Here is a 20,340-nt window from a genome sequence, read left to right as displayed (position 1 = left end):
GTTCCGGTAAGTTGCGCATAGCGGCGGAAGTCCAAAGCTGCTGTGTAATTGTAGAGTTTAGCAGTCCTGATTGTTCGTGACCAGACAGTTTGTTCACACGTTAGACATGCCGGACTATCTGGGAGACGACCAAAGGAAGATTAAGGAAGAGGAGAAGGGTGACTCCCCTATTAGAGGTATATCTAAAATCGTTTATTTTAAACCCTAAGATATTATTTCCCGAAAGGAAGCGCCGATATCAGCTAGCAACATTGCTAATGTTAGCTTAGCTCGTTGAAAACAGTTTGCTCCTGCTGAATGTATTTGTTACCATGTTGTTATAAATATGTGTTGATGGTGGAATAAAAAGTCTTGTGTATACTGCATCGCTCAGTCCGACAACAGTGTCGGAGTGCAAACGCATTCATGTGATTGTGATTCTTTTTTAAAGCTTTGGATGAAGGGGACATCGCTCTGCTCAAAACATATGTAAGTATGGCTTTCAAACCACGACACCAAGCAAGTGTCAAGGAAATGATTCCACAGTGAGTGAATGTGTTGCTTGCTGTTCACCACCAGGGTCAGAGTACCTATTCCAGGCAGATCAAACAAGTGGAAGATGACATTCAGCAGCTGCTCAAGAAGATAAACGAGCTGACGGGTGAGCGACGAATTCAGAAGTACATTTGTGCCACAGCAGGGCAGTAAGATGTTCTCAGTAAGCTTCTTACTGGGCTTGGTGATTAAACCGGACATAAGCAATAAAACGGCATTTATTTGAAAAGCTCATTTGCCGAACTAACTTTCTAAACCTTCAAAAATTCCAGCTTAGGAGGCCACTTGTGTCTGACCAGATTTCAAGTACTGGGTCAAACTCAGGGGTTTTACTCCGGCTTTCTTAGATTTTCTTTACTTGGAATTCACCATTACAACTTATAAATGTATTCAGATATTCTCAGTTTCATTTCTAACAACCAACAGTAGTACAGGAAGTATTTGGTAGCTCCATAGAAGTGGTTTACACATTAGGCTGACAAGTGGAAGGTCGCTCGTTGATTCCAGCAGGAGACGCAAATCAGAAAAGGCTTCTGAACTAAAAAGCCTGATCCTGAATGAATTTTGTCGCATCCAGAAACGATACAAAATCAGCAAGTTTAGCAAATTGTGCGTCCCAAGTTACAGACACAATGATAACTGCAGCTGCATGGTCCTGTGCATATTAACTGATTATCCTGCAACATGCACAGGACTCAATAACACTGTTGCACAAATACATTTGGACATTTTAGTTTCATTAGGTGCCAGTTAAATCTCATGTATTTTCACTCCTTGATTTAATTATTTGGTGCTTGCACGGCCTGTCACTTCAGATGCAGCTGTCTAGCTGGCCTTTCCCAGCCACCCAGTGCCAGCCTGTACTCTGGGCTAGTTTAACACACAAAGAGAGATCACCTTTTCTACCACAACCCACAGCTATGGGGCCAGTTTAGATTTTAAAAAGGCATGTCTAGTTGACTTTAACTCCAAAAAATGCAAAGGGCTGCATTGTTGCTGAAAATGGATCATCTTAAATTTGGAACGGTTGTCCAGCTTTATCAGAGGAGTATATATGGACGGTTTTGGTACTTTGGAGGGCTGCACAAGATGCTTTGTGTCTGATTTGTTTTTTTTAATTGCACAGGGATCAAGGAGTCTGACACAGGCCTGGCTCCACCGGCTCTCTGGGATCTAGCTGCTGACAAGCAGACACTGCAGAGCGAGCAGCCGCTGCAGGTAGCAAGGTAAATGTTCGACTTTAACATCACCAAAATGTAAAGTGTGGTGTTATATCGCTGATCTTCCCTTTGGGATGTTTCGAGCGACATTCCTGTTAATCTGACTGGAATATTCTTAGCTTTCCTACTTCCTTCCACAGCATTTCCATTATGTAGCTTCATGATTCTTTATTTCTTTCTGAAAGATGCACAAAGATCATCAATGCAGACTCTGAGGATCCCAAATACATCATCAACGTCAAACAGTTTGCCAAGTTTGTGGTGGACCTGAGTGACCAGGTGGCTCCAACTGACATCGAGGAGGGCATGAGAGTGGGGTGAGGCAGAAACATGATTTAGAGGTGTTACATAGTTTCCAGAAGGTTCCGTCAGCCGTAAGCTAAGTTTAGTGTCCTTTCTGTTTTTCCAGGGTTGACAGAAACAAGTATCAGATCCACATTCCTCTGCCTCCGAAAATCGACCCCACTGTCACCATGATGCAGGTTGGGAGGCGAGGATACTCTGTGATTGTTTGGTTATCTGTCTGCTTGCATGTGATAACTCCTTGGCCCACTTGCTTTAGGTGGAAGAGAAGCCTGATGTGACCTACAGTGATGTTGGTGGATGCAAGGAGCAGATTGAGAAGCTAAGAGAGGTGGTTGAAACTCCGCTGCTCCATGTGAGTGTTCCAAAGTTAGAACCACCACTGAGGCACGAGTGAAGCAACTGTCTTCTGCACATGGGAGCTCACTTGTCGTCTTTTTCTTCTCACCAGCCTGAGAGGTTTGTCAATCTGGGAATTGAGCCTCCTAAAGGTGTGCTGCTATTCGGGCCCCCCGGAACCGGAAAGACCCTGTGTGCCCGGGCTGTGGCCAACAGAACAGACGCCTGCTTCATCAGAGTCATCGGCTCCGAGCTGGTGCAGAAATACGTGGGAGAGGTGCGCTCACGAAAAGAAAGATTAGCTGCAGTTCAGATCAGGAAGGTTGATTCTCGTAAACGTCTGACTTTTCCTGAACTCGTTCACAGGGCGCCAGGATGGTGCGTGAGCTCTTTGAGATGGCCAGGACCAAAAAGGCCTGTCTGATCTTCTTTGATGAAATTGATGCTATTGGAGGTTAGTCTCATTACTTAAAAAGAAAAACATCCACTGACGTGCAGCAGCCCTTTTAATCCAGCGTGAAGAGAAATCCATTCTGAGCGTGTAACCCTCTGAACCTGCCAGGTGCTCGTTTTGATGACGGCGCCGGTGGAGACAACGAGGTCCAAAGGACCATGCTGGAGCTCATCAATCAGCTGGATGGTTTCGACCCTCGAGGCAACATCAAAGTGCTGATGGCCACCAACAGGCCGGACACGCTGGACCCGGCCCTGATGAGGCCCGGACGTCTGGATAGGAAGATCGAGTTCAGCCTGCCTGACCTTGAGGTGAGTTTCAAACTGGACTGTGTTACACTTCTCCGATGTAGCTCTGTCCAATTCAACCATCTTTAAACCCGCCGTTGCAGGGTCGCACCCACATCTTCAAGATCCATGCCCGCTCTATGAGTGTGGAGAGAGACATCCGCTTTGAGCTGCTGGCTCGCCTCTGTCCCAACAGCACCGGTAAGACTGCAGAGCAGACGTTACTTCCTGTCGAGTCACAGTCTCCCTCAGCTGCGTCTTTATCTGTTTTAGTGTTTCCTGCTCGTGTGGGTGTGGCATACATCAGCTGTCCTTTCCTTCAGAATGCCGTTGTCATAGAGACACTAAACCAGCGGTCCCCAAATCACGGACCGGTACCGAGCCGTAAGAGTTGAGGCTTGGGTGTGAAATGTTTGGTTTTCCCGGTGTTTGGTACCAGTACTGGTTTTATTTTGTTTTACTGATCTGCGACATCATAAAGGCCGGTCTGTGAAAATATTGTCAGAGATAAATTAAAACTTGGGGACCGCTGCACTAAACTTCCAGTATTTTTCCAATTTGTTTATCGACTTCTTGTTAGTTTAGAAGAGTTCAGACCTCTTAGTGTAGTACTGATGTATGACCACACGGGGGCAACCTGTTACTTGGAAAGGTTTCTTATTGCCCTTTATAAACTTGGAAGTATGTTATGTTAAAGTAGATGAGAGTCTGAGTCTTGGCTGTCCTTTAACACGATCCTGTATTTCAGCCAAGTCAAACTGTTTTGAATGGCTTGACAGCGTGGGATAAAGGTCGTCTACAGGTTTAATAGCTCTCTGAAAGTCTGAGCACTCTCTTAAATCGTGCTTCCTTTCAGGTGCCGAGATCCGCAGCGTGTGCACCGAGGCAGGAATGTTTGCCATCAGGGCCCGCAGGAAGATCGCCACAGAGAAAGATTTCCTGGAAGCCGTTAACAAGGTCATCAAATCATACGCCAAGTTCAGCGCCACTCCCAGATACATGACCTACAACTGAGTGTGTGCTTGTGTCTGATTTGGCTTTGTCAAAAAAAAGAGAGTCAAAAGGATTTTGTTTTGTTGTTATTGTTGTTCACTAAAAAATAAAAGTTATTCCAGATTTCAGTTTCAGTGTTTAACAAAATAAGCACAGGGAGCTTGAAAGGCCTCCTGTGTCGTTCACTAACAGCACAATTAAAGCTGTCCACTGCATTCATATGAGTCATACCAATGCAAGTGTACAGTAACGGCAACATGACACTGCAAACAGACTGGAAAGGTCATTCCAGATCAGAATAACAAAAATCATATTGACAGATTATAGGTAACAATTTGGTACCAGCGTGATAATGAGGTGGTCAGTATTACATGTTTACAACAAGGCCTCCAACAGTACCTGCTAACATCATGTAGACAAAGCTGCAGCTTTAAAAAGTACTTCAGCAAACAGTGAGAACTACAACATGACTAAAGTGCAGCATCAACACTGCAGAGAAATCAGGCTGGACGCCACATCCTGAAGGTTCTGATTAAAACGATGTTCTTGCTGCTTTGGAACTTTAACAAGACTGAAAAACACTCCTGATATTTCAGCTGAAAACAAGTTCACAGTGAGGTTGTGAGAGCGCCACCACGTCCCATCCTCTCAGGTCGTGTCGCTGACCGCAGCCACAGACGGGTGAGAGTTTGAGTGCTGACAGTGGAGCACGGCGTCGTGGACGGTGGGGAACAGGAAGTCTGTGGTCAGGTCCTTAGTGAAGAACTTCAAGGTGTCCAGTTCAGCCAGCAGGTTTCCTGCAGAGAAGCATGCAGCAGGCTCAGTATTTACATCAATGACAACAACCACTTTCAAACCATTTGAACACAAACAGACTTTAGTGAAGGAAAGACTCACTGCAGTGGGGCTAATAAACGTTCTGTGCAGACACTGACATTCCTGCAGTGATACCTTTGTTCCATTTACAGGGCACACAAAGCAACTAAAGCAACCTGCTGTGTTCACTTCTTGGACAGCAGCTTTGTTACAGTGTGAAACGAGCCGCTGCAGCTTCATCCCTGCCTTCTTCTGGCTAGCTGCCACTCTGAAAACATCCTGCGCGCTCGTGAGCCAATATACTGAAAGTGAACTGTAAATATATCGTGTGACATGTTTACCATTTGGTTCCAAATGATATCTTCTCATTTTCAATCCCAAATGTGCAGAACAGGAGCGTCCTGTTTGTTACTGCAGGAATGGCTTCAGTCTGTGAACCACAGGCTGTGTTTGCACAGGTCTGTCAGGACCCACAGGCTTAATCATTCAAACCAAAACTTTCAACAGAGTTCTGTCATAGCGCTTGTTGCCTGTTTCCATCCTTTACATTATGACCCCAGTGTGTGGAATTTGTCTTTATTATAGGTCTCCACTTACAGACCTTATGTTCTCATTCATGCAAACATCGAAATCAGCCAATCACATGGCAGAAGCTCAATGCAGACATCAGCTGGAGTTCAAGGCGAGCATCAGAATGAACATGGCATGACTAGATATCAGGTGTGCTTTAGAAGTTCCCGGGACTTTCCAACACAATCATCTCTGAGGTTTACAGAGGACGGTCTGAACAAGAGAACGTAACAGGCGAGCAGCAGTTCTCTGGGAGAAGATGTGTCGAGCGTGACAGGAAGGTAAGAGTGACTCAAATAACCATGTGTTACCACCAAAGAGCTTCTCTGAATGCACCTCGTGTTGGAAAGCAGATGGGCTACAGCAGCATCAGACCACAGGGCGCCACATCGCCCAGCGACAAACAGAAACCTGAGGTTGCAGTATGCACAGGCTTTCTGTAGCAGACTTTGGTACAAACATCATAACAGCATGGATTCCTCCTGCATTGAATCAGTGGTGCTACAGTGTGAGGGATATTTCCACGTCCATGCCTTTCTGACCACAGTGTACCAACTCCTGCAGGACGATGTGTAACAAAGCACCAGTCCTCTAACTGGTTTCATGAACAGTTCATGGTCCACAAATAGTCCCCACAGCAATTTGTAAAGATAAGAGGATAGATGGATGGATGGGTTTTAATTGCGTTTTGTACGTAGTGCGTATAAAACAGAGCATGTGCACAGATATTTTCAGATCTAATGAAAAGTCTTAATAGTCACTTACTGTTGCAGCCAGCTATGACCACCCGGACATCTACGGCGGCATACTCTTTAATGACCTGCACAAAGAGATAATAGTTTTTAGTATTTGAGCTCTACACCATGAAACAGTGACTGGAGTTCAGTGAAAATATGCAGCTGGTGCTCCTGTGCAGTGCAGCGCTGGAGAAAGGGCCAGAACCTGTCTGATGGCTTTAGCTCCCACTGAGTCGATGAAAGTTGCAGACGTCCAGTCCAGGATGATGGAGTGGACTGTGCTGAAAGGCTCAAGGAAGACCGCCTCCTCTGAGTCGCCATGTCTGTCGCCAAACTGGCCGTTCTTCTGATCCTCCGCCACGTGGCTCTGGGACAAAACGTCATGAGTCACTGCCTCATCCTTGTACTAGAAACAAAGCAGCACCACAAAACATATTATATATACACACACACACGACCGTCACATGAGTGTGTATTTAACCTGTTGACAAAGCTCAAAGTTTGGATAGACAAAAGACAAACAGCGACCCACCTTGGCACAGATTTTCAGCGGAGACGACCGATTGCTGTTAGTCTTCTCCTTTCTTTTTTTTTGGGCTTTCCGAGCAGCTTGTAAGTGTTCAGGGTTTAGCCCCGTCTGTAAAGATCAACATAATCACAACAGAGCTGTTAACATCCAACTCAGCACGTCATTCTCCCTCACTCGTTTACCTCTACCATTACCTCACCTCTTATTTTGGCATTTTCTCTGATAATTATTCATATTACATTACATAATACACTTGTTATTAATCTCTGTCTCTCTTCCACAGCATGTCTTCATCCTGTCTTCCTTCTCTCACCCCAACCAATCACAGCAGATGGCCCCGCCCCTCCCTGAGCCTGGTTCTGCTGGAGGTTTCTTCCTGTTAAAAGGGAGTTTTTCCTTCCCACTGTCGCCAAAGTGCTGCTCATAGGGGGTCATATGATTGTTGGGTTTTTCTCTGTATTACTGTAGGGTCTACTGTACAATATAAAGCACCTTGAGGCGACTGTTGTTGTGATTTGGCGCTGTGTAAATAAAGCTGAATTGAATATGAAAAACAAAAATGAGAACTGAAACAATGTTTACAAAACAAACACATATCGACGTCTTTACTTTAACACAATAAGCATGAAGCACATGATCAACTGCTTTCAGTAACATCTGTGCTTCACCTGATTTGTCACAAAACAAACGTTAATCTTGCACAAAGATAACCTGAGTAAAAGCAAAATGCAGTTTTCAACGTGTGATTTCATTGTTTAACCAACACAAGCTATCCAAACCTGCACCTAGGTGAAAACGTAATTACCCAGAATTCATAGTTTCATCAACTGTCCAAGCTCTGAAGCAGTAACGTAATGACCCTGTTACCCTTTGCAGCTGGTCGTGGCACCGTGTTGCTTTTTGAGCTCTTGTAGCGTCTCTTTGTGTTATTGAGGCGATCAGGCATGGCTGTGACTCGTAAACACTGAGCTCAGTCCATGGTCTTACAACGGGACTCTTTTCCCCTTTAAGGACTCAACATGCCACCACAGTAGCAACAGAGACTGATCCCTAGGAATCAGGTGTTGCTGGTAAAGCTGGCACAGTTACTCCTTAGGTTAAGACTGGGAGAGGCTGGGAATATTTCCCACACGGTGCTTAGATACTGGATAAACCTTTAATTCACACAGTAAAGTTAAAATGTATTCTTTGCTCTTAGTTATTTGAACACACAAAAAAGCAGAAATGACAAACGTAGAAACGTTTTCACTGAACTGTTGAAGCTTCAGCTGTAACGTGAACAGGCTACAACTGCAAACCTTCATTTGTAGCCAAGACAGTGAAAACACAAGCAAACGGATTCCTGCTCATCTCAAAGTAGAGCTCTGCTCGCATCTACCACCAGATGATTACACGCTCACGCTGCTCCTCTCAGACCGAGTCAGGTGATAATAAGTGCTTCACACATTTCCCCCACAAAAGGGTTTCTGTTTGCTTCCACACACTCAAACACACTGCTACCTTCTCCTTGAGGCTGTTCACATACAGGTCACTGTTAGCAAAGTAGACTGAAGAGTTGGAGTGGAAGATCTTAATCCCCTCATATTCAGCCGCCTGAGAACACAAACAGCCGGCTTGGTCAGTGTGGATGTTTCACACGGAGCAGGTTTCTCTCCTCACACATTTACCTCTTCATACTCGTCGACGTCACAGTAGAGCCCCGTGTTAGCGACGTGACCCAGGATGGAAGTTTTAGGGCTGGAAGAGAAAGAAAACAGCTCAGAGCACAAATCAAACCTGCTCTTTGAAAACTCTCACAGCTGCCTTTAAGCTTCAGTTCAAGGAAAAACACATATTCGAATCATTACCTCTGTGTCCTGTATATGACTGTCAATATGGCGAATGTGACGGCCACCAGGAGGCCGTAGTCCAGTCCCAGCAGCACAGAAGCGATAAAGGCGATCACCCAGATGGCCTGAGAGGACAAAAAAGAAAGTAACATGAAACTAGCATGAAGAGGAAGCGTTTTGCAAGACCAAAGCAGTTTTTACATAAGCAAATGTCTTCAGACGACGTGCATTTATCTGATCGTTTCCACTCCTGCACATTATAGTCACACTTCTGTCTGCAACCTCAGCTTCTCCACTGTGTATTCACTCGGGTTCACATACACACCTCTCAGAACAACGGTGCACTTTAAGTCAGCTAAGCTTGGTTTTAAAGACTGACCAGTTCAATCTTGCTGGTCCTCCACAGACTGGGAATGTCTCTGAACTGCTTGAACATCCCTATGAGGTTGACCATGATGATGGCAGCCAGCGCAGTCTGAGAAACACAAGCAAACGAGAGCCAAAGACGACATTTAGGTGTGTGCAGGCTCACAGGTCACGCCCAAACATCAAACAGGAACTCACCTGAGGGAGCGGCTCGAAGACAAAGCCGACGGCCACCACCACCACCAGCACCAGCAGCGACGCCAGGAGCCCTGCAATCTAAAGCACACATAAAAAGCAATAACTCCATCAACACACCTCTCACTCTAACAACAGCTTTACAGCACCAATTTAGATAGTGTAATCACTCCTGCAGCTCGTGTGTGTCACCTGTGTTTTGCCTCCTGTGCTCTCCTGGACCAGACTCCTCGACATGGAGCAGGTGACGGCAAACGTTTGGAAGAAGGAGCTGATGAAGTTACACAGACCGAGTGCAATGAGCTCCTGAAAGTGGACACGTGGAGGAAAACCGTGAAAAAGAGAGGAAAGTCCTTCTGCAACAACATTTTCACACGTCAGCTTTGGACAATTTCAGGAAAATGCGACCCGTATATTTTCCACAGTCGTGCTTTGCTAAATGCGTGACCTGCATTTATTTGTCAGCTATGTGTCACTGGAGGACACGCTTTGCTCAGTCTTCAACGAATAGTACAGTCAGGCAACTACACAACGCTCCAAACAACTCAGTGTTCAATGAAATGAACACGTTCCAACAAACTGGAACAATGAACCTTTTTGTGAGCAGCATTTCCAATATCAGCGCGCAGGATAAAAATATAACTTTACAAGATTTGCAGCAAACAGCTAGAGGACGTCCCGTCATCCAGAAGACCCAAAGTGTCCTAACCAAACAGTTAGTCACACACAGGCCAGAGGCTCATCGGCAGCTCACCCCGTGGACACACTCACCTGGTTGCCATCCACACTGTAGCCATGTTTCAGGGCAAAGATCTTGGCCAGCGAGACGTCCATGGAGAATCCTACAATCGCTATAGCAAAAGAATCTGTGACCAAATTGGGCAGCAGCGAGATGTTTGGGGCAGCAGGAGGGCGAAGCCTGTAACCAATAAGACAACATCTGTAGACCTCTGTCACATACGTGTAGAGAACACGAGCTTAAACCAAAAGACACTTAAACAAATAGAGTGTGCGGCCTACCCTGTTGGTATGTTCCCAACCACATGGACCTTGTACTCCTTTGATAACGACAAACCATAGGAGATGCCCGTGGACACGATGACCACAATGATCTCTCCAGGAATGGGAATGGGCAGCTTCTTCTTGAAGCGCTCGTTGAGAACTTTGATCACGTAAAGGAAGATGATACACCCGAGCCCCAGAAGGAAAGTGGCAATATTGGTGCTGGTGATTCTGCTGAGCACTGCTTTGACACTCTGCAGTGACAGAAAGGTGAGTGTTAGCGATTCATTGACCATTCTGGGAAGGAGAAAGACAGGGCCTCTCAAAACTCACATAAATAGCAGAGAGAAACCCAGAATAACGCTGCGTTTCCACCCCCAGCAAGTACTTCAGCTGGGAGATGACGACGTGCATGGATGCTGCTGTGGTGAAGCCTCGCACCAGGGGCTCGGTGAGGTAGATTGCTACAAAGCCAAACCTGAGAAGACCTAAAACAATCTGAAAGGAATGCAGAAGAAGAGGGGGGTCATTCTGTTTTTGAAAAACAATGTTTAATACAGAAACAGTTAAAATCGAGTTGATACATCAACAGTGATTCAGACATGCTGCTGCTGCTTTGGATAAACAGATTAGCCACGGCTGCTCTGCAGGTGGGAGGCTGACCTGGATGAGTCCCGCCAGGGTTGTGACCATCACGGCCACCTGGACCCTGCTCTTATCACGAAGCTCCACGTTGATGGCATCAGATGCGTTGGATCCAGTAGCATTGATATTCATAAACATGCTGTCTGGTGCCTCCCTCACAGCGACGCCCCCAATCATCAGACTTATGACAGCAAAGGTACCTGCAGGTCATCGACACAAACGCAGCGCTATGATAGGCTGGGGTCAAAGCTGATGTCGAGTACAACGAGCGCTCAAACGCAGCACAGAAACTGCAGACTTGTGCTCGCACCGGCCTTTCCTCTCACCACCCTGTGACGGTAAAGGCCGTCCTGCCTCTCGTTCTCTGTCATCATTCCCACAGCAACCTGATGTCAGGCCAGATTTTGGCCAGCGGTGATTTACAATCTTTGCAGATTAGCTCCTCAGCTTCAAAGGGTTGAGCAGGTCTAGTTTATTGGACCCATTTGTTGGACGGATTTAAACTGACAATCGAGACAAGCGTGACAGCGTTGGAGAAAAGAAAGCAGCCAGATTGGTGAGACAACTGAGGCTGGGTTTAATGAAATCTCAGTCCTGCTGCTTATGTCAGTCTTTACATAGTTAGAGGCAGCGAGTTCTACAATCCCAGTTGTGGAAGATGTTAGAAAGTGAAGTTTTACAACATCTGTCAAGCTCAGATTTTAAAAACCTTCCACAGGAGACACATTCTGAGGGGTTATAATGTTGCAGTTTTTGCTGTTTTGTTTTTACATTTACTAAACTTTCGAATTCACAAAAATGATGTGGGTACATGCTGATTATCATTCAGGCTACGTTCACACTGCAGGCGAAAGCGCATCAAATCCGATTTTTCTGACCCTATGCGACCATCTATCCAATCAGGGTGTGACAGTGTGAACGGCACAAATCTGATATTTTCAAATCCGACCTGGGTCACTTTCATATGTGGTCCTGAATCCAATACATCTCCGATGTTTCAGAAAGCGACTGCTGTTTGATGGTCATGTCGCATTAAATCCGTCTTTTACGTCACTGACACGAGACAGACGCCAATTATCAGCGCCGGAGAAGACATGGTGAACGCTTCCTGACCATCCCGTGTAGATGTCAGTGAAACTGTTGGGAAGACAACGTTGGAGAAACGTGAACATTTAATTTGTACTGTATAATCTGCAGATTCTGACAGAAATCTATCCTTTGAAGCAGCGCTCCTCTGAAACAGCAACAAGGATCATTATTAGGTTATCGACATTATTATGTAAATAAGAAAATAACTTAAAGCAAAAAACAATACTGTTGCTCTGGGTCTAAACAGAGCGCGTTGTGTGTGACGTCTTCTTTTGCGCGTTTGCTGTCACATTTTATTTGTAGTGTGAACGAGCAGACAAAAAAATCGGATTTGATCAAAAAAATCTGAATTGAGCATCAAGACCTGCAGAGTGAACGTAGCCTAAGAGACTAAAAACATTTAAACCTGCTTGGATTGAAACCAGAGCACAAGGTTAAGCCTCTGTGGGCAGTATTTACTTTAAAGGTAGAGGTCAAAGGTGACATTTGGATGCAGATGTGAGCCCCAGCATCACTTCCTCAATGTTAATCAGAATTTTAAAAACATTTTAGGAACGTTTGAAGATCAGGTAATAACGTCATATTTACAGTCCCCATAAACACTCAGTGAGAAGGAAAGCAGCATGTATACAGCACTGTCTGTATAATATCAACACACATGTATGAATGACAGTTTAAGTTAGAAGGTTCTGTCAGTTTTTAACCAATAAAATCACTAGTGGAGCTTGAAGACCTCGGTGGATGTCAGTCAAATATGAATGGAGTCTTAACATGACGTCACTCCACACACACACACACACACACACACACACACACACACACACACACACACACACACACACACACACACACACACACACACACACACACACACACACACACACACACACACACACACACACACACACACACACCTTGTCTATCATGTGATAACGGGGTTTTCTTATTTGCTTTAAGAACCTGCACCTGTAGATAGAGTCATCCACCCTCGCGTGCACACAGACAGAACCACGGTACAAACTGCTGCAAACAGAAAGACAAACTGTAACCTACAAAGTAACACAGCTGTGACGGGATCATCTGCCCTGTGGGAGCAGAAGCCTTCGTCTGGAAGGCAGAAACTGAATCTCACTATGCAAAGTGTGAGAGACATGAAGCACTGTGTCTGAAAGGATGCTGGGTTTAGTCTGTGGGACCACGGAGCTCTTTCAGCTCTTTCTGTTCTTCACAGAGAAATATCCAAACCATCGCACATACGCAGAGGACCACGAAGGTTCAATAAAAGCACAGTTGGCTTTAACAAAATGAAACGTAATATTTTTATCGCACCTGTCCTTTTTCAGGAAACCCTCTGCCACACACAGTTGCACTAAACCAAACATCACTGCAGCACTTTGGTGCTGTTCATCAAGTGTGCGCTGTCATCAGGCTCATCTGTGTCTTATTCTGCCATAATGTGACGTGTTGTTTCCTCACCATGTGACAGTTTTACAGGAACACTTCCTGTCTGCGAGGTGCTTCATTGGGTCCAACAGTCAGAGGGACTCATAGGTCACAGCTGGCATTTGAGACTTGGACCCATTTCAAGGAAAGGAAGCTGTCACAGGGTGAGGTCGCTGAAATGTCACAATCCTCCCGTGAAAGCTAAGCACACAGTTAGCACACATCCAAACATTTCCTCCACACCTTTCATCTCATAATCTGAATCACTGTGTAACCCAGTGCACCTCACAGTCACTACAGACACAGCTGTGTGGAAAGTGACTCGTCGCCTGCAAGACTTCGATGTGACACCATTAATGTGGATTAAGAAATCTATAAAAAGCTCAACCATGTAAAAATGACATCATCTTAACTACATTTGTCTTTTCTCTCAAAAAGCAAGCGAGAAAAGAAAACAGCTCGGTGCGTCTGAACGTCACCATCTTGGTGTTTTGAAAGCAGACATGGGGAACAGAGGGGGAGCCAATGAGAGACAAATTCTGGACAATGTCAGGAGAGTCAGGCTGGAAACAAATCAGCTATAGTTTCCTATCCTCATAATAGGCAGCAAAGCATTACTGGAAATACTGTTAGACGTGAGGAAGCAGCCGTGGCCGAGCACACAGCTGCAGTGAAACAGGAGCTGCTTCCATGGTTTCTTTATTCCAAACGAACATCACGCTGGAAAATGAAGAAGCCAGCAATCAGTGCCACATCCAGGAAGCAGCAGTTTCCTTCATATACAATCATTTTCTTCTTATACATCTTATTTAAAATCTTCTTTCTTGGCGAGAACCTTAACACCAACTTTACATTTAACACTAACCTGAAAGGAGACGTCAGACCGTGTCAGGGTGTGTCTGTTTGGATCGATTTCAAACAATAAATAAATATTTTGATAAATATTTAGGTCGGGGATCACTGTGGCGACGGCACCTTTAATTTCTCTCCTCTGTACAGAACATGAAATTTTCTGCTGTGTGTGTGTTGGGGGCAGGGAGTACATAAGAGGGCGGAGCTTATGGAACAATGACGAGCATATTGTAACTGTTTTCTTGTACGTGGGCAGAGCCGGTCACACAGGGCCATGAGGTCAGGACAGAGACGGCTCTCTCACCTACTGATATGTGTCTGGACGTGCCAAAGAAGGTGTACAGCAGGACCGGGTAGAAGGAGGAGTACAGACCATAAACAGGAGGCACCGCAGCCAGCATAGCGTAGGCTAGTCCTGTGGAGCAGGGAAGATAACACGTTTCCAAATAAACAATCCTGGAGGTTCAGTGACTCCATCACAGTGTCAAAGTGTCAGCGATGCCAAAACAGAGTCAGCATGAAGCAGAAACTGCTCCTCTGGAGCCGCAGCCGGCCCTGCTCGCAGCCTCGGTGCTTCACACGGCGCTGCTGCACAGTTCACTGACCTTGTGGAAGCTGCACGACTCCCGTGCTGAGACCTGAGACCACGTCTGAAAAGAGGTACTTCTTGACTGGATACGACGGCAGCCATGAGAGAATAGGCATGAAGCTCAGAGCTGCTGCCTTGGCCTTCTCTGAAGAACACCTGTGGATATTCAACACCAAGCAGATTTTTAAAAGCCTCCACAGACAAAGTTTTTCTGGAGTCACTTTCATGCTGCAGGATTCAAGAAGCCCCCTCGTGTTAGCTGAACTTTGGTATGACTCGTGCTTCACAATATCCCTCCTATACCTTTAATAGCAGCACCACGTGATTCACACTGGTTAACAGATATTTGTTCATTCTTACACCACAGAAATATCATTTCAGTGATGTAGCAATATTTGTTCTGCTGTTACAGATTTAAGCCCCAACATTCACCCTCACTCTGCACTACAGCCAAGAGTTATTTAAGAAACATCAATGTTTTACAACTTTATGACACGTTTGTTGTTCCCTCTGCAAGATGACAAGAAAGCATCTCTAGAAATGACTCTAACGTGTCACTGTGTCGGTTCCCACCCTGAGCTCTGTCACACCCCCTGCGTCCTGTGGATGGTTATGAGTGCAGACCCGTTCTTCACTAACTCCCGGGTTGCTCGCTGTACGCTTCCAAAGCACATCTCTGCTTTTGTATGAAGACCTCCTCCTCCTCAGCTCCCCTCAGTAAGCCCTCCCACCTGTCTCAGTCCCAAATTGCCAGTGAGCTGGCATCAACATGTCATTTCCCAGCCTTGTTCGGGCGACTTGTTTAACCCCCGACTTCTCCCCCTTTTTGCTTGCCCAGCTGCATCAGTTCCCAAATAGAAAGCAGGGACAGAGGATCCCGGGTTTGTGCAGTTTAGCTCTGAATAACTTTTTCATTTGTTTTTAAATGTTAGAATGCAACATAATCTATTTGAAGATCAGTGTTGGAGCTTTTTTGCAATGTAATGTGTTTAAACGTCTTATTTTTCCACTCAAATAAAGGACATTCGAAGGTTGCACATCAACTCCCACAGATTTCCCACTGGCTTCTGGCTTCAGTTTACACAGCACACTGGGATCTTGTGTGTGGATCTATGTCGATGCTGATCTGTTCAATGACATGTTAACAGGAAATGTCCAGAGAAAGACTTACTGGAACTTTTCTGCCAGCTTCTGACAATTTGTGGTGGTGTCTTCTTTGCGTTTAAGAAGCTGTGCCTGGATCAGAGTTTCATTGTAGACAGGACGCTCGATCCTGTAAATCAGCTGGGAGTCTTCATCCTCTCGAGCTGCTGCAGCCACCACTTCTTCTTCTTCTTGCTCCATGGTAGAGGCCGGAGGGCTGGCGGAGAATCTATGTCCCGTGTAGTTTATTCTCTCCCGCTTTTTCTTCTCGGCTGGTATATCCTCATTCCTTAAACCTTTTCAGAGCAAGCGAGGACAAGACATGACAAGATAGTTATGATTTCTACAAGCATGGGTGACGATAATAAGAAAGCCCTTTGCTATGCCGACAAAGATTTCAGTTTGATTTGCAATGCTGCAACTTTCGAGTAAATATTTGGTCTCTGACCAGCTTATGTAATGGCTTGCATTAAGTCTGGTGTACTGGGGGAAAGGTTTGCTGAATAAATCATACGGCATAGAGTTTCCTCAGGGTAGGTGCGCAGTGTTTTACAGCTACAGGCAAACCTCTCTCCCAGAAGTCTTGCAACCACACGTCATCATGGACCACGATCGAGGAACAAAGCCATGCATGTGGGTAACGTTTATAAAAGAGGAACCACGTAGCTGGTCTGGTTAAGTACTTGGATTACAGCTCGACATGGTGCCTTCAAAGTCAATCCAAAAAAACAAAAAAATCAAATCTCTGTCTATGCAGATAAATAGTGAATGAAACTACTGTGAGAATAGCAGGCGACTGTTAGAAAGGTTAGAAGACAGTTCTGTATTTGATATTTACATTAATTATTTATTAAATCTATATTTATTATTTTATATATAATAATATGCAAATGAGTAACACTTGCTTGTTTTTCCCCGTGTGTGGAACAGGTCCTGAGCATTAACAGACTTATGTCACAGGTTTTATTTATCATGCAGAATAAAGTCTCCTGTTCAGTCATTCTCGCGCCGACAGTTGAACGCCTCGCGCTTCTTCCCATTTCCTCTCCTGTGCTAGCTCGCTCACATCACATTGTAAAAAGCAGCTTTGATAAATTCAAAGCGGAGACACGGAATTTTAATTAAAGGGCCAATATGTGCTACAGGTACGACGGCGAGCGCAACTACAGCAGCTCCCGTGGCTGTGACAGAGGCTTTCACCTCCTCACAGGGAAACAAGCTAACTCAAAGATACTAGCAAAGACACTTCGCTCACCTCCATCCTCCTTGTTTCCCTCCAGCTGCTAAGATGCTGTCGGCTCAAGGAGAACACAAGTACATAAACTGACCTCCCCGGTTGAAGTTTAACAAGGGCAACGTCCTTTAACTAGAGCACCAAACGCTGACGATAAACCACAGATAGAATGTGCGGACAGGATGAGTCCCTCTGCGTAAAACTTTCTTGCAACTTCCGGTCCGCATGAACGGGAGTAGCTCTGCACGCATGCGTTGTTGTCTTTATCATCCCACTTTGTAGTCCTAAAACAAAGGGCAGGCCTACTTTATGTTCTTGCTATGCTTTAATATCAGTGCTAGAAGACAGAAAGGAAAGGGGACCTTTACATTTTAGCAGTTTTTGTCTAAAAGGTTTTCCAAATCTGGCATTTCCTGTTCTCTCTCAAGACAAATACCAAATATGGCAGGCACATTTATTACAGACACACAACACCGCTGTAGACACTCATCTACTGGAGTCAGAGTGGGAGCTCTCGTGTTTGGGGACAGGGGGTGGATGATGAAGCAGAAAGTGTTTGACGTGTGGCAGGCCTGGCCCCCTCCTCCCGGTGCCGTGTTGGTCACCAACACGTGCTGCAAGCCAGGATTCGGCTTTGGAGTGAGCACTCGTGTAAATGAGGAAAATGACTTTAGTTGAAGTTTATTTATGGTCTGTGTGAAATCACAAGACTGCAGTCAGAGAGAAAGAACTCTGGGTGGTAAACATCTCATGAACAACAGCAGAAAGTCACACAGCAGTCTGAGTATAACCAAATATCCCAGCTCCAACAGTCATGCAAAAAAAGTAGGTTAAGCAAAGTTTGTTTGTCCTCTGCTGCACAACCTCTGCACAGGGGTGTGCTTGCTCAGGTTTAACAGGTATTGGTCAACGTGAAATGGCTAGAGTGGCTGGTTTGGCTTCCACTTTCCCCTCATGGATTATGGAACTAACTCATGTTTAAAAGTGTATTTTTATATTTAAATGTATAATTATGAACAATAAAAGTAATGCATATTAATATTGTTGCATATATATGTATAGAAGCTCAGAGACCTGAAGTGCAACAAGCAAATATCCCTGATACCACAGCAGCAGCACCCTGATCATATTTTCATGTCATTTGTGCATAATTATAACTCTACTGTGAATGTTGCAGCACAAGTTGACACTCACCAGACTTTGCAACATTTTTCTAATTTTTTGCTATTTTGCTGAGCCCATATAAACTGTAGTCTCAGCTTGTTGCCACCAGGTGCAGTCTTCTGCTGCTGCAGCCCATCTGCTTCAAGGGTCCATGTATTGTGTGTTCAGAGACACTACTTTGGTTGTAACTGTAGTTTTTACTTGAATTACTGTTGCCTTCCTATCAGCTCAAAGGAGTCTGGCTGTATTCCTCTCAAATTTAGCAGACTGATCATGTCTGCATGCCTAAGCATACCGAGTTGCTACCATGTGATTGACACATACACATGAGTGAGCAGTTGAACAGGTGTACCTAATAAAGTGGCCTGTGAGTGTATTCTGTGCTATACTTTTGTTTACTAGTCCCGAGACAACAGAGACAGATACACAACAAGATTAAATCAGAGACAAGACAGAGCAAGACAAGGCACACTGGAAGTCCTACGTGACATGTACATGTATACACAGAAACGTACACACTGCATGTAAGTGTGTATACAACTGAATGTGGGTACTTTTGTGTGCATTTGTGGGAGGGGTGCATATGGGAAGAAAACAAACAACAGATAAATAATCATGCATAACCCTCACCTGTCATGAAAATCGCCAATCAACTTTAACTACTTCTGAAAACCTGTTCTGACAAGATCATTTCCAGCATTTCATGGTTGCCCTCATTCCCATCCACAAAAGAAAGCGTTGTAATCAGCCTACACTCATTTTGTTTGAGGTAAAGGTTTCGTAGTGACAGTTTAAATATCAGTTTGATGCTTTGTAGCAGGATATTTGTTTAACCTGAAAGAGGTCAACGTTCCCTGCAATGATTAGGTGTCAAATTTCTATACAAGTTCTTAAATGTTTAGCAGACACAAAAAATCTAATGAAGTTTATGTGTAAGTTCAATAAGGAAGGTCTGTAATGACTCATATGCCTGCTTATCTGTTCTTCACATCACTACCACTTTCCCACGTTTTCACTCTCAACCATTACTCCAGGCCTCAAGGGCCGTTGTCCTGCAGGATCGAGCCGATTTAAATGGCTAAATGACCTCCTCAACATGTCCTGAAGTTCTCCAGAGGCTGGTAATGAACTAGTCATGTGATTCAGGTGTGCTGACCCAGGGTGAGATCTAAAACCTGCAGGACACCAGCCCTCGAGGCCTGGAGTTGGACACCTCTGCTCTAGTCCAATCTTCTTCTTGCCTGCCTTCTTTGAGCCAATCAGTCTCCTCATTCTCCCACTTAGACTCTCATTCGTGCAACCCACCGCCTTCCCATCTCCACCTCACAGACAGCTCAGTCAGAGCTCCACCCAAGCCTTTCATTTCAGTCAGTTGCAGTGCGGTGTGGGGTTTTTGTTTTGTTTTTTCTAACCACATGTGGACTACAAGTATGGGTTTTCTGGAGAGACTGGCAATGTAATTTAAACCCATCTTCTTCACAAAGGATCCACTTAGGATCACTGTGTACGATTTGAGAATCATTCTTCTCAATCAAGCACAGGCGACAGACATGGCAGCTGCTGAATGACTCATTAACACAAAGAACTGTGTTCATTCCAAGATAACCTCCAGTGAGCCACTGGACCACACACCTGCCCATCATACAGTAAAAACCTACGAGGCGATCGTGGCTCAAGAGTTGGGAGGTCTCCTTGTAATCCAGGAAAATCACCTTCATGTTTTTCTCTGTTTTATCTTCAGCTACTTTGAGAGTTGGGAGTTCACCTTGTAATCAGAAGGTTGCCGGTTCGAGCCCCGGCTTGGACAGTCTCGGTCGTTGTGTCCTTGGGCAAGACAGTTCATCCATTGCCTACTGGTGGTGGTCAGAGGGCCCGGTGGCGCCAGTGTCCAGCAGCCTCGCCTCTGTCAGTGCGCCCCAGGGTGGCTGTGGCTACAATGTAGCTGCCATCACCAGTGTGTGAATGGGTGGATGACTGCATGTGTAAAGTGCTTTGGGGTCCTTAGGG

General features: G+C 45.2%; 2 protein-coding genes across 2 annotated transcripts; one reads left to right on the top strand and one right to left on the bottom strand.

The window, feature by feature from the left end:
- The first annotated feature begins 18 nt into the window (after nt 1–18).
- Nucleotides 19–4,200, top strand: psmc2 (proteasome 26S subunit, ATPase 2). Its single transcript, XM_026148157.1, has 12 exons — nt 19–176; nt 431–468; nt 559–640; nt 1,661–1,760; nt 1,940–2,071; nt 2,164–2,236; nt 2,317–2,412; nt 2,509–2,673; nt 2,763–2,850; nt 2,959–3,161; nt 3,242–3,338; nt 3,994–4,200. Exons 1-12 carry the CDS (start codon nt 107–109, stop codon nt 4,149–4,151), a joined length of 1,302 nt encoding a protein of 433 aa, XP_026003942.1. The 5' UTR covers nt 19–106; the 3' UTR covers nt 4,152–4,200.
- slc26a5 (solute carrier family 26 member 5) lies at nt 4,201–17,411 on the bottom strand. The gene is made up of 18 exons (XM_026148154.1): nt 17,191–17,411; nt 15,964–16,231; nt 14,809–14,948; nt 14,508–14,618; nt 10,838–11,019; nt 10,508–10,672; nt 10,193–10,428; nt 9,944–10,091; nt 9,365–9,478; nt 9,176–9,253; nt 8,991–9,086; nt 8,630–8,736; nt 8,450–8,519; nt 8,283–8,375; nt 6,786–6,890; nt 6,459–6,659; nt 6,282–6,336; nt 4,201–4,927 (listed from the first exon to the last, which is right to left on the bottom strand). Exons 2-18 carry the CDS (start codon nt 16,134–16,136, stop codon nt 4,779–4,781), a joined length of 2,223 nt encoding a protein of 740 aa, XP_026003939.1. The 5' UTR covers nt 16,137–16,231; nt 17,191–17,411; the 3' UTR covers nt 4,201–4,778.
- Between the last annotated feature and the right edge of the window lie 2,929 nt (nt 17,412–20,340).

Source organism: Astatotilapia calliptera, chromosome 17 (assembly GCF_900246225.1).
Source record: "Astatotilapia calliptera chromosome 17, fAstCal1.2, whole genome shotgun sequence".
NCBI classification, from domain to species: domain Eukaryota; kingdom Metazoa; phylum Chordata; class Actinopteri; order Cichliformes; family Cichlidae; genus Astatotilapia; species Astatotilapia calliptera.
This window is presented reverse-complemented; position numbering and strand designations above follow the sequence as displayed.

Bases quoted from the DNA above. Each gene is read 5' to 3' on its own strand.
- slc26a5 (XM_026148154.1), bottom strand. From the start codon at position 16,136: ATGGAGCAAGAAGAAGAAGAAGTGGTGGCTGCAGCAGCTCGAGAGGAT. The intron at 14,619-14,808 runs GTCAGTGAACTG...CCTGCTCCACAG, and splicing joins AGTCGTGCAGCTTCCACAAG to GACTAGCCTACGCTATGCTG. The intron at 10,092-10,192 runs GTAGGCCGCACA...TATTGGTTACAG, and splicing joins GTTGGGAACATACCAACAGG to GCTTCGCCCTCCTGCTGCCC.
- psmc2 (XM_026148157.1), top strand. From the start codon at position 107: ATGCCGGACTATCTGGGAGACGACCAAAGGAAGATTAAGGAAGAGGAG. The intron at 177-430 runs GTATATCTAAAA...TCTTTTTTAAAG, and splicing joins GGGTGACTCCCCTATTAGAG to CTTTGGATGAAGGGGACATC. The intron at 2,413-2,508 runs GTGAGTGTTCCA...TCTTCTCACCAG, and splicing joins TTGAAACTCCGCTGCTCCAT to CCTGAGAGGTTTGTCAATCT.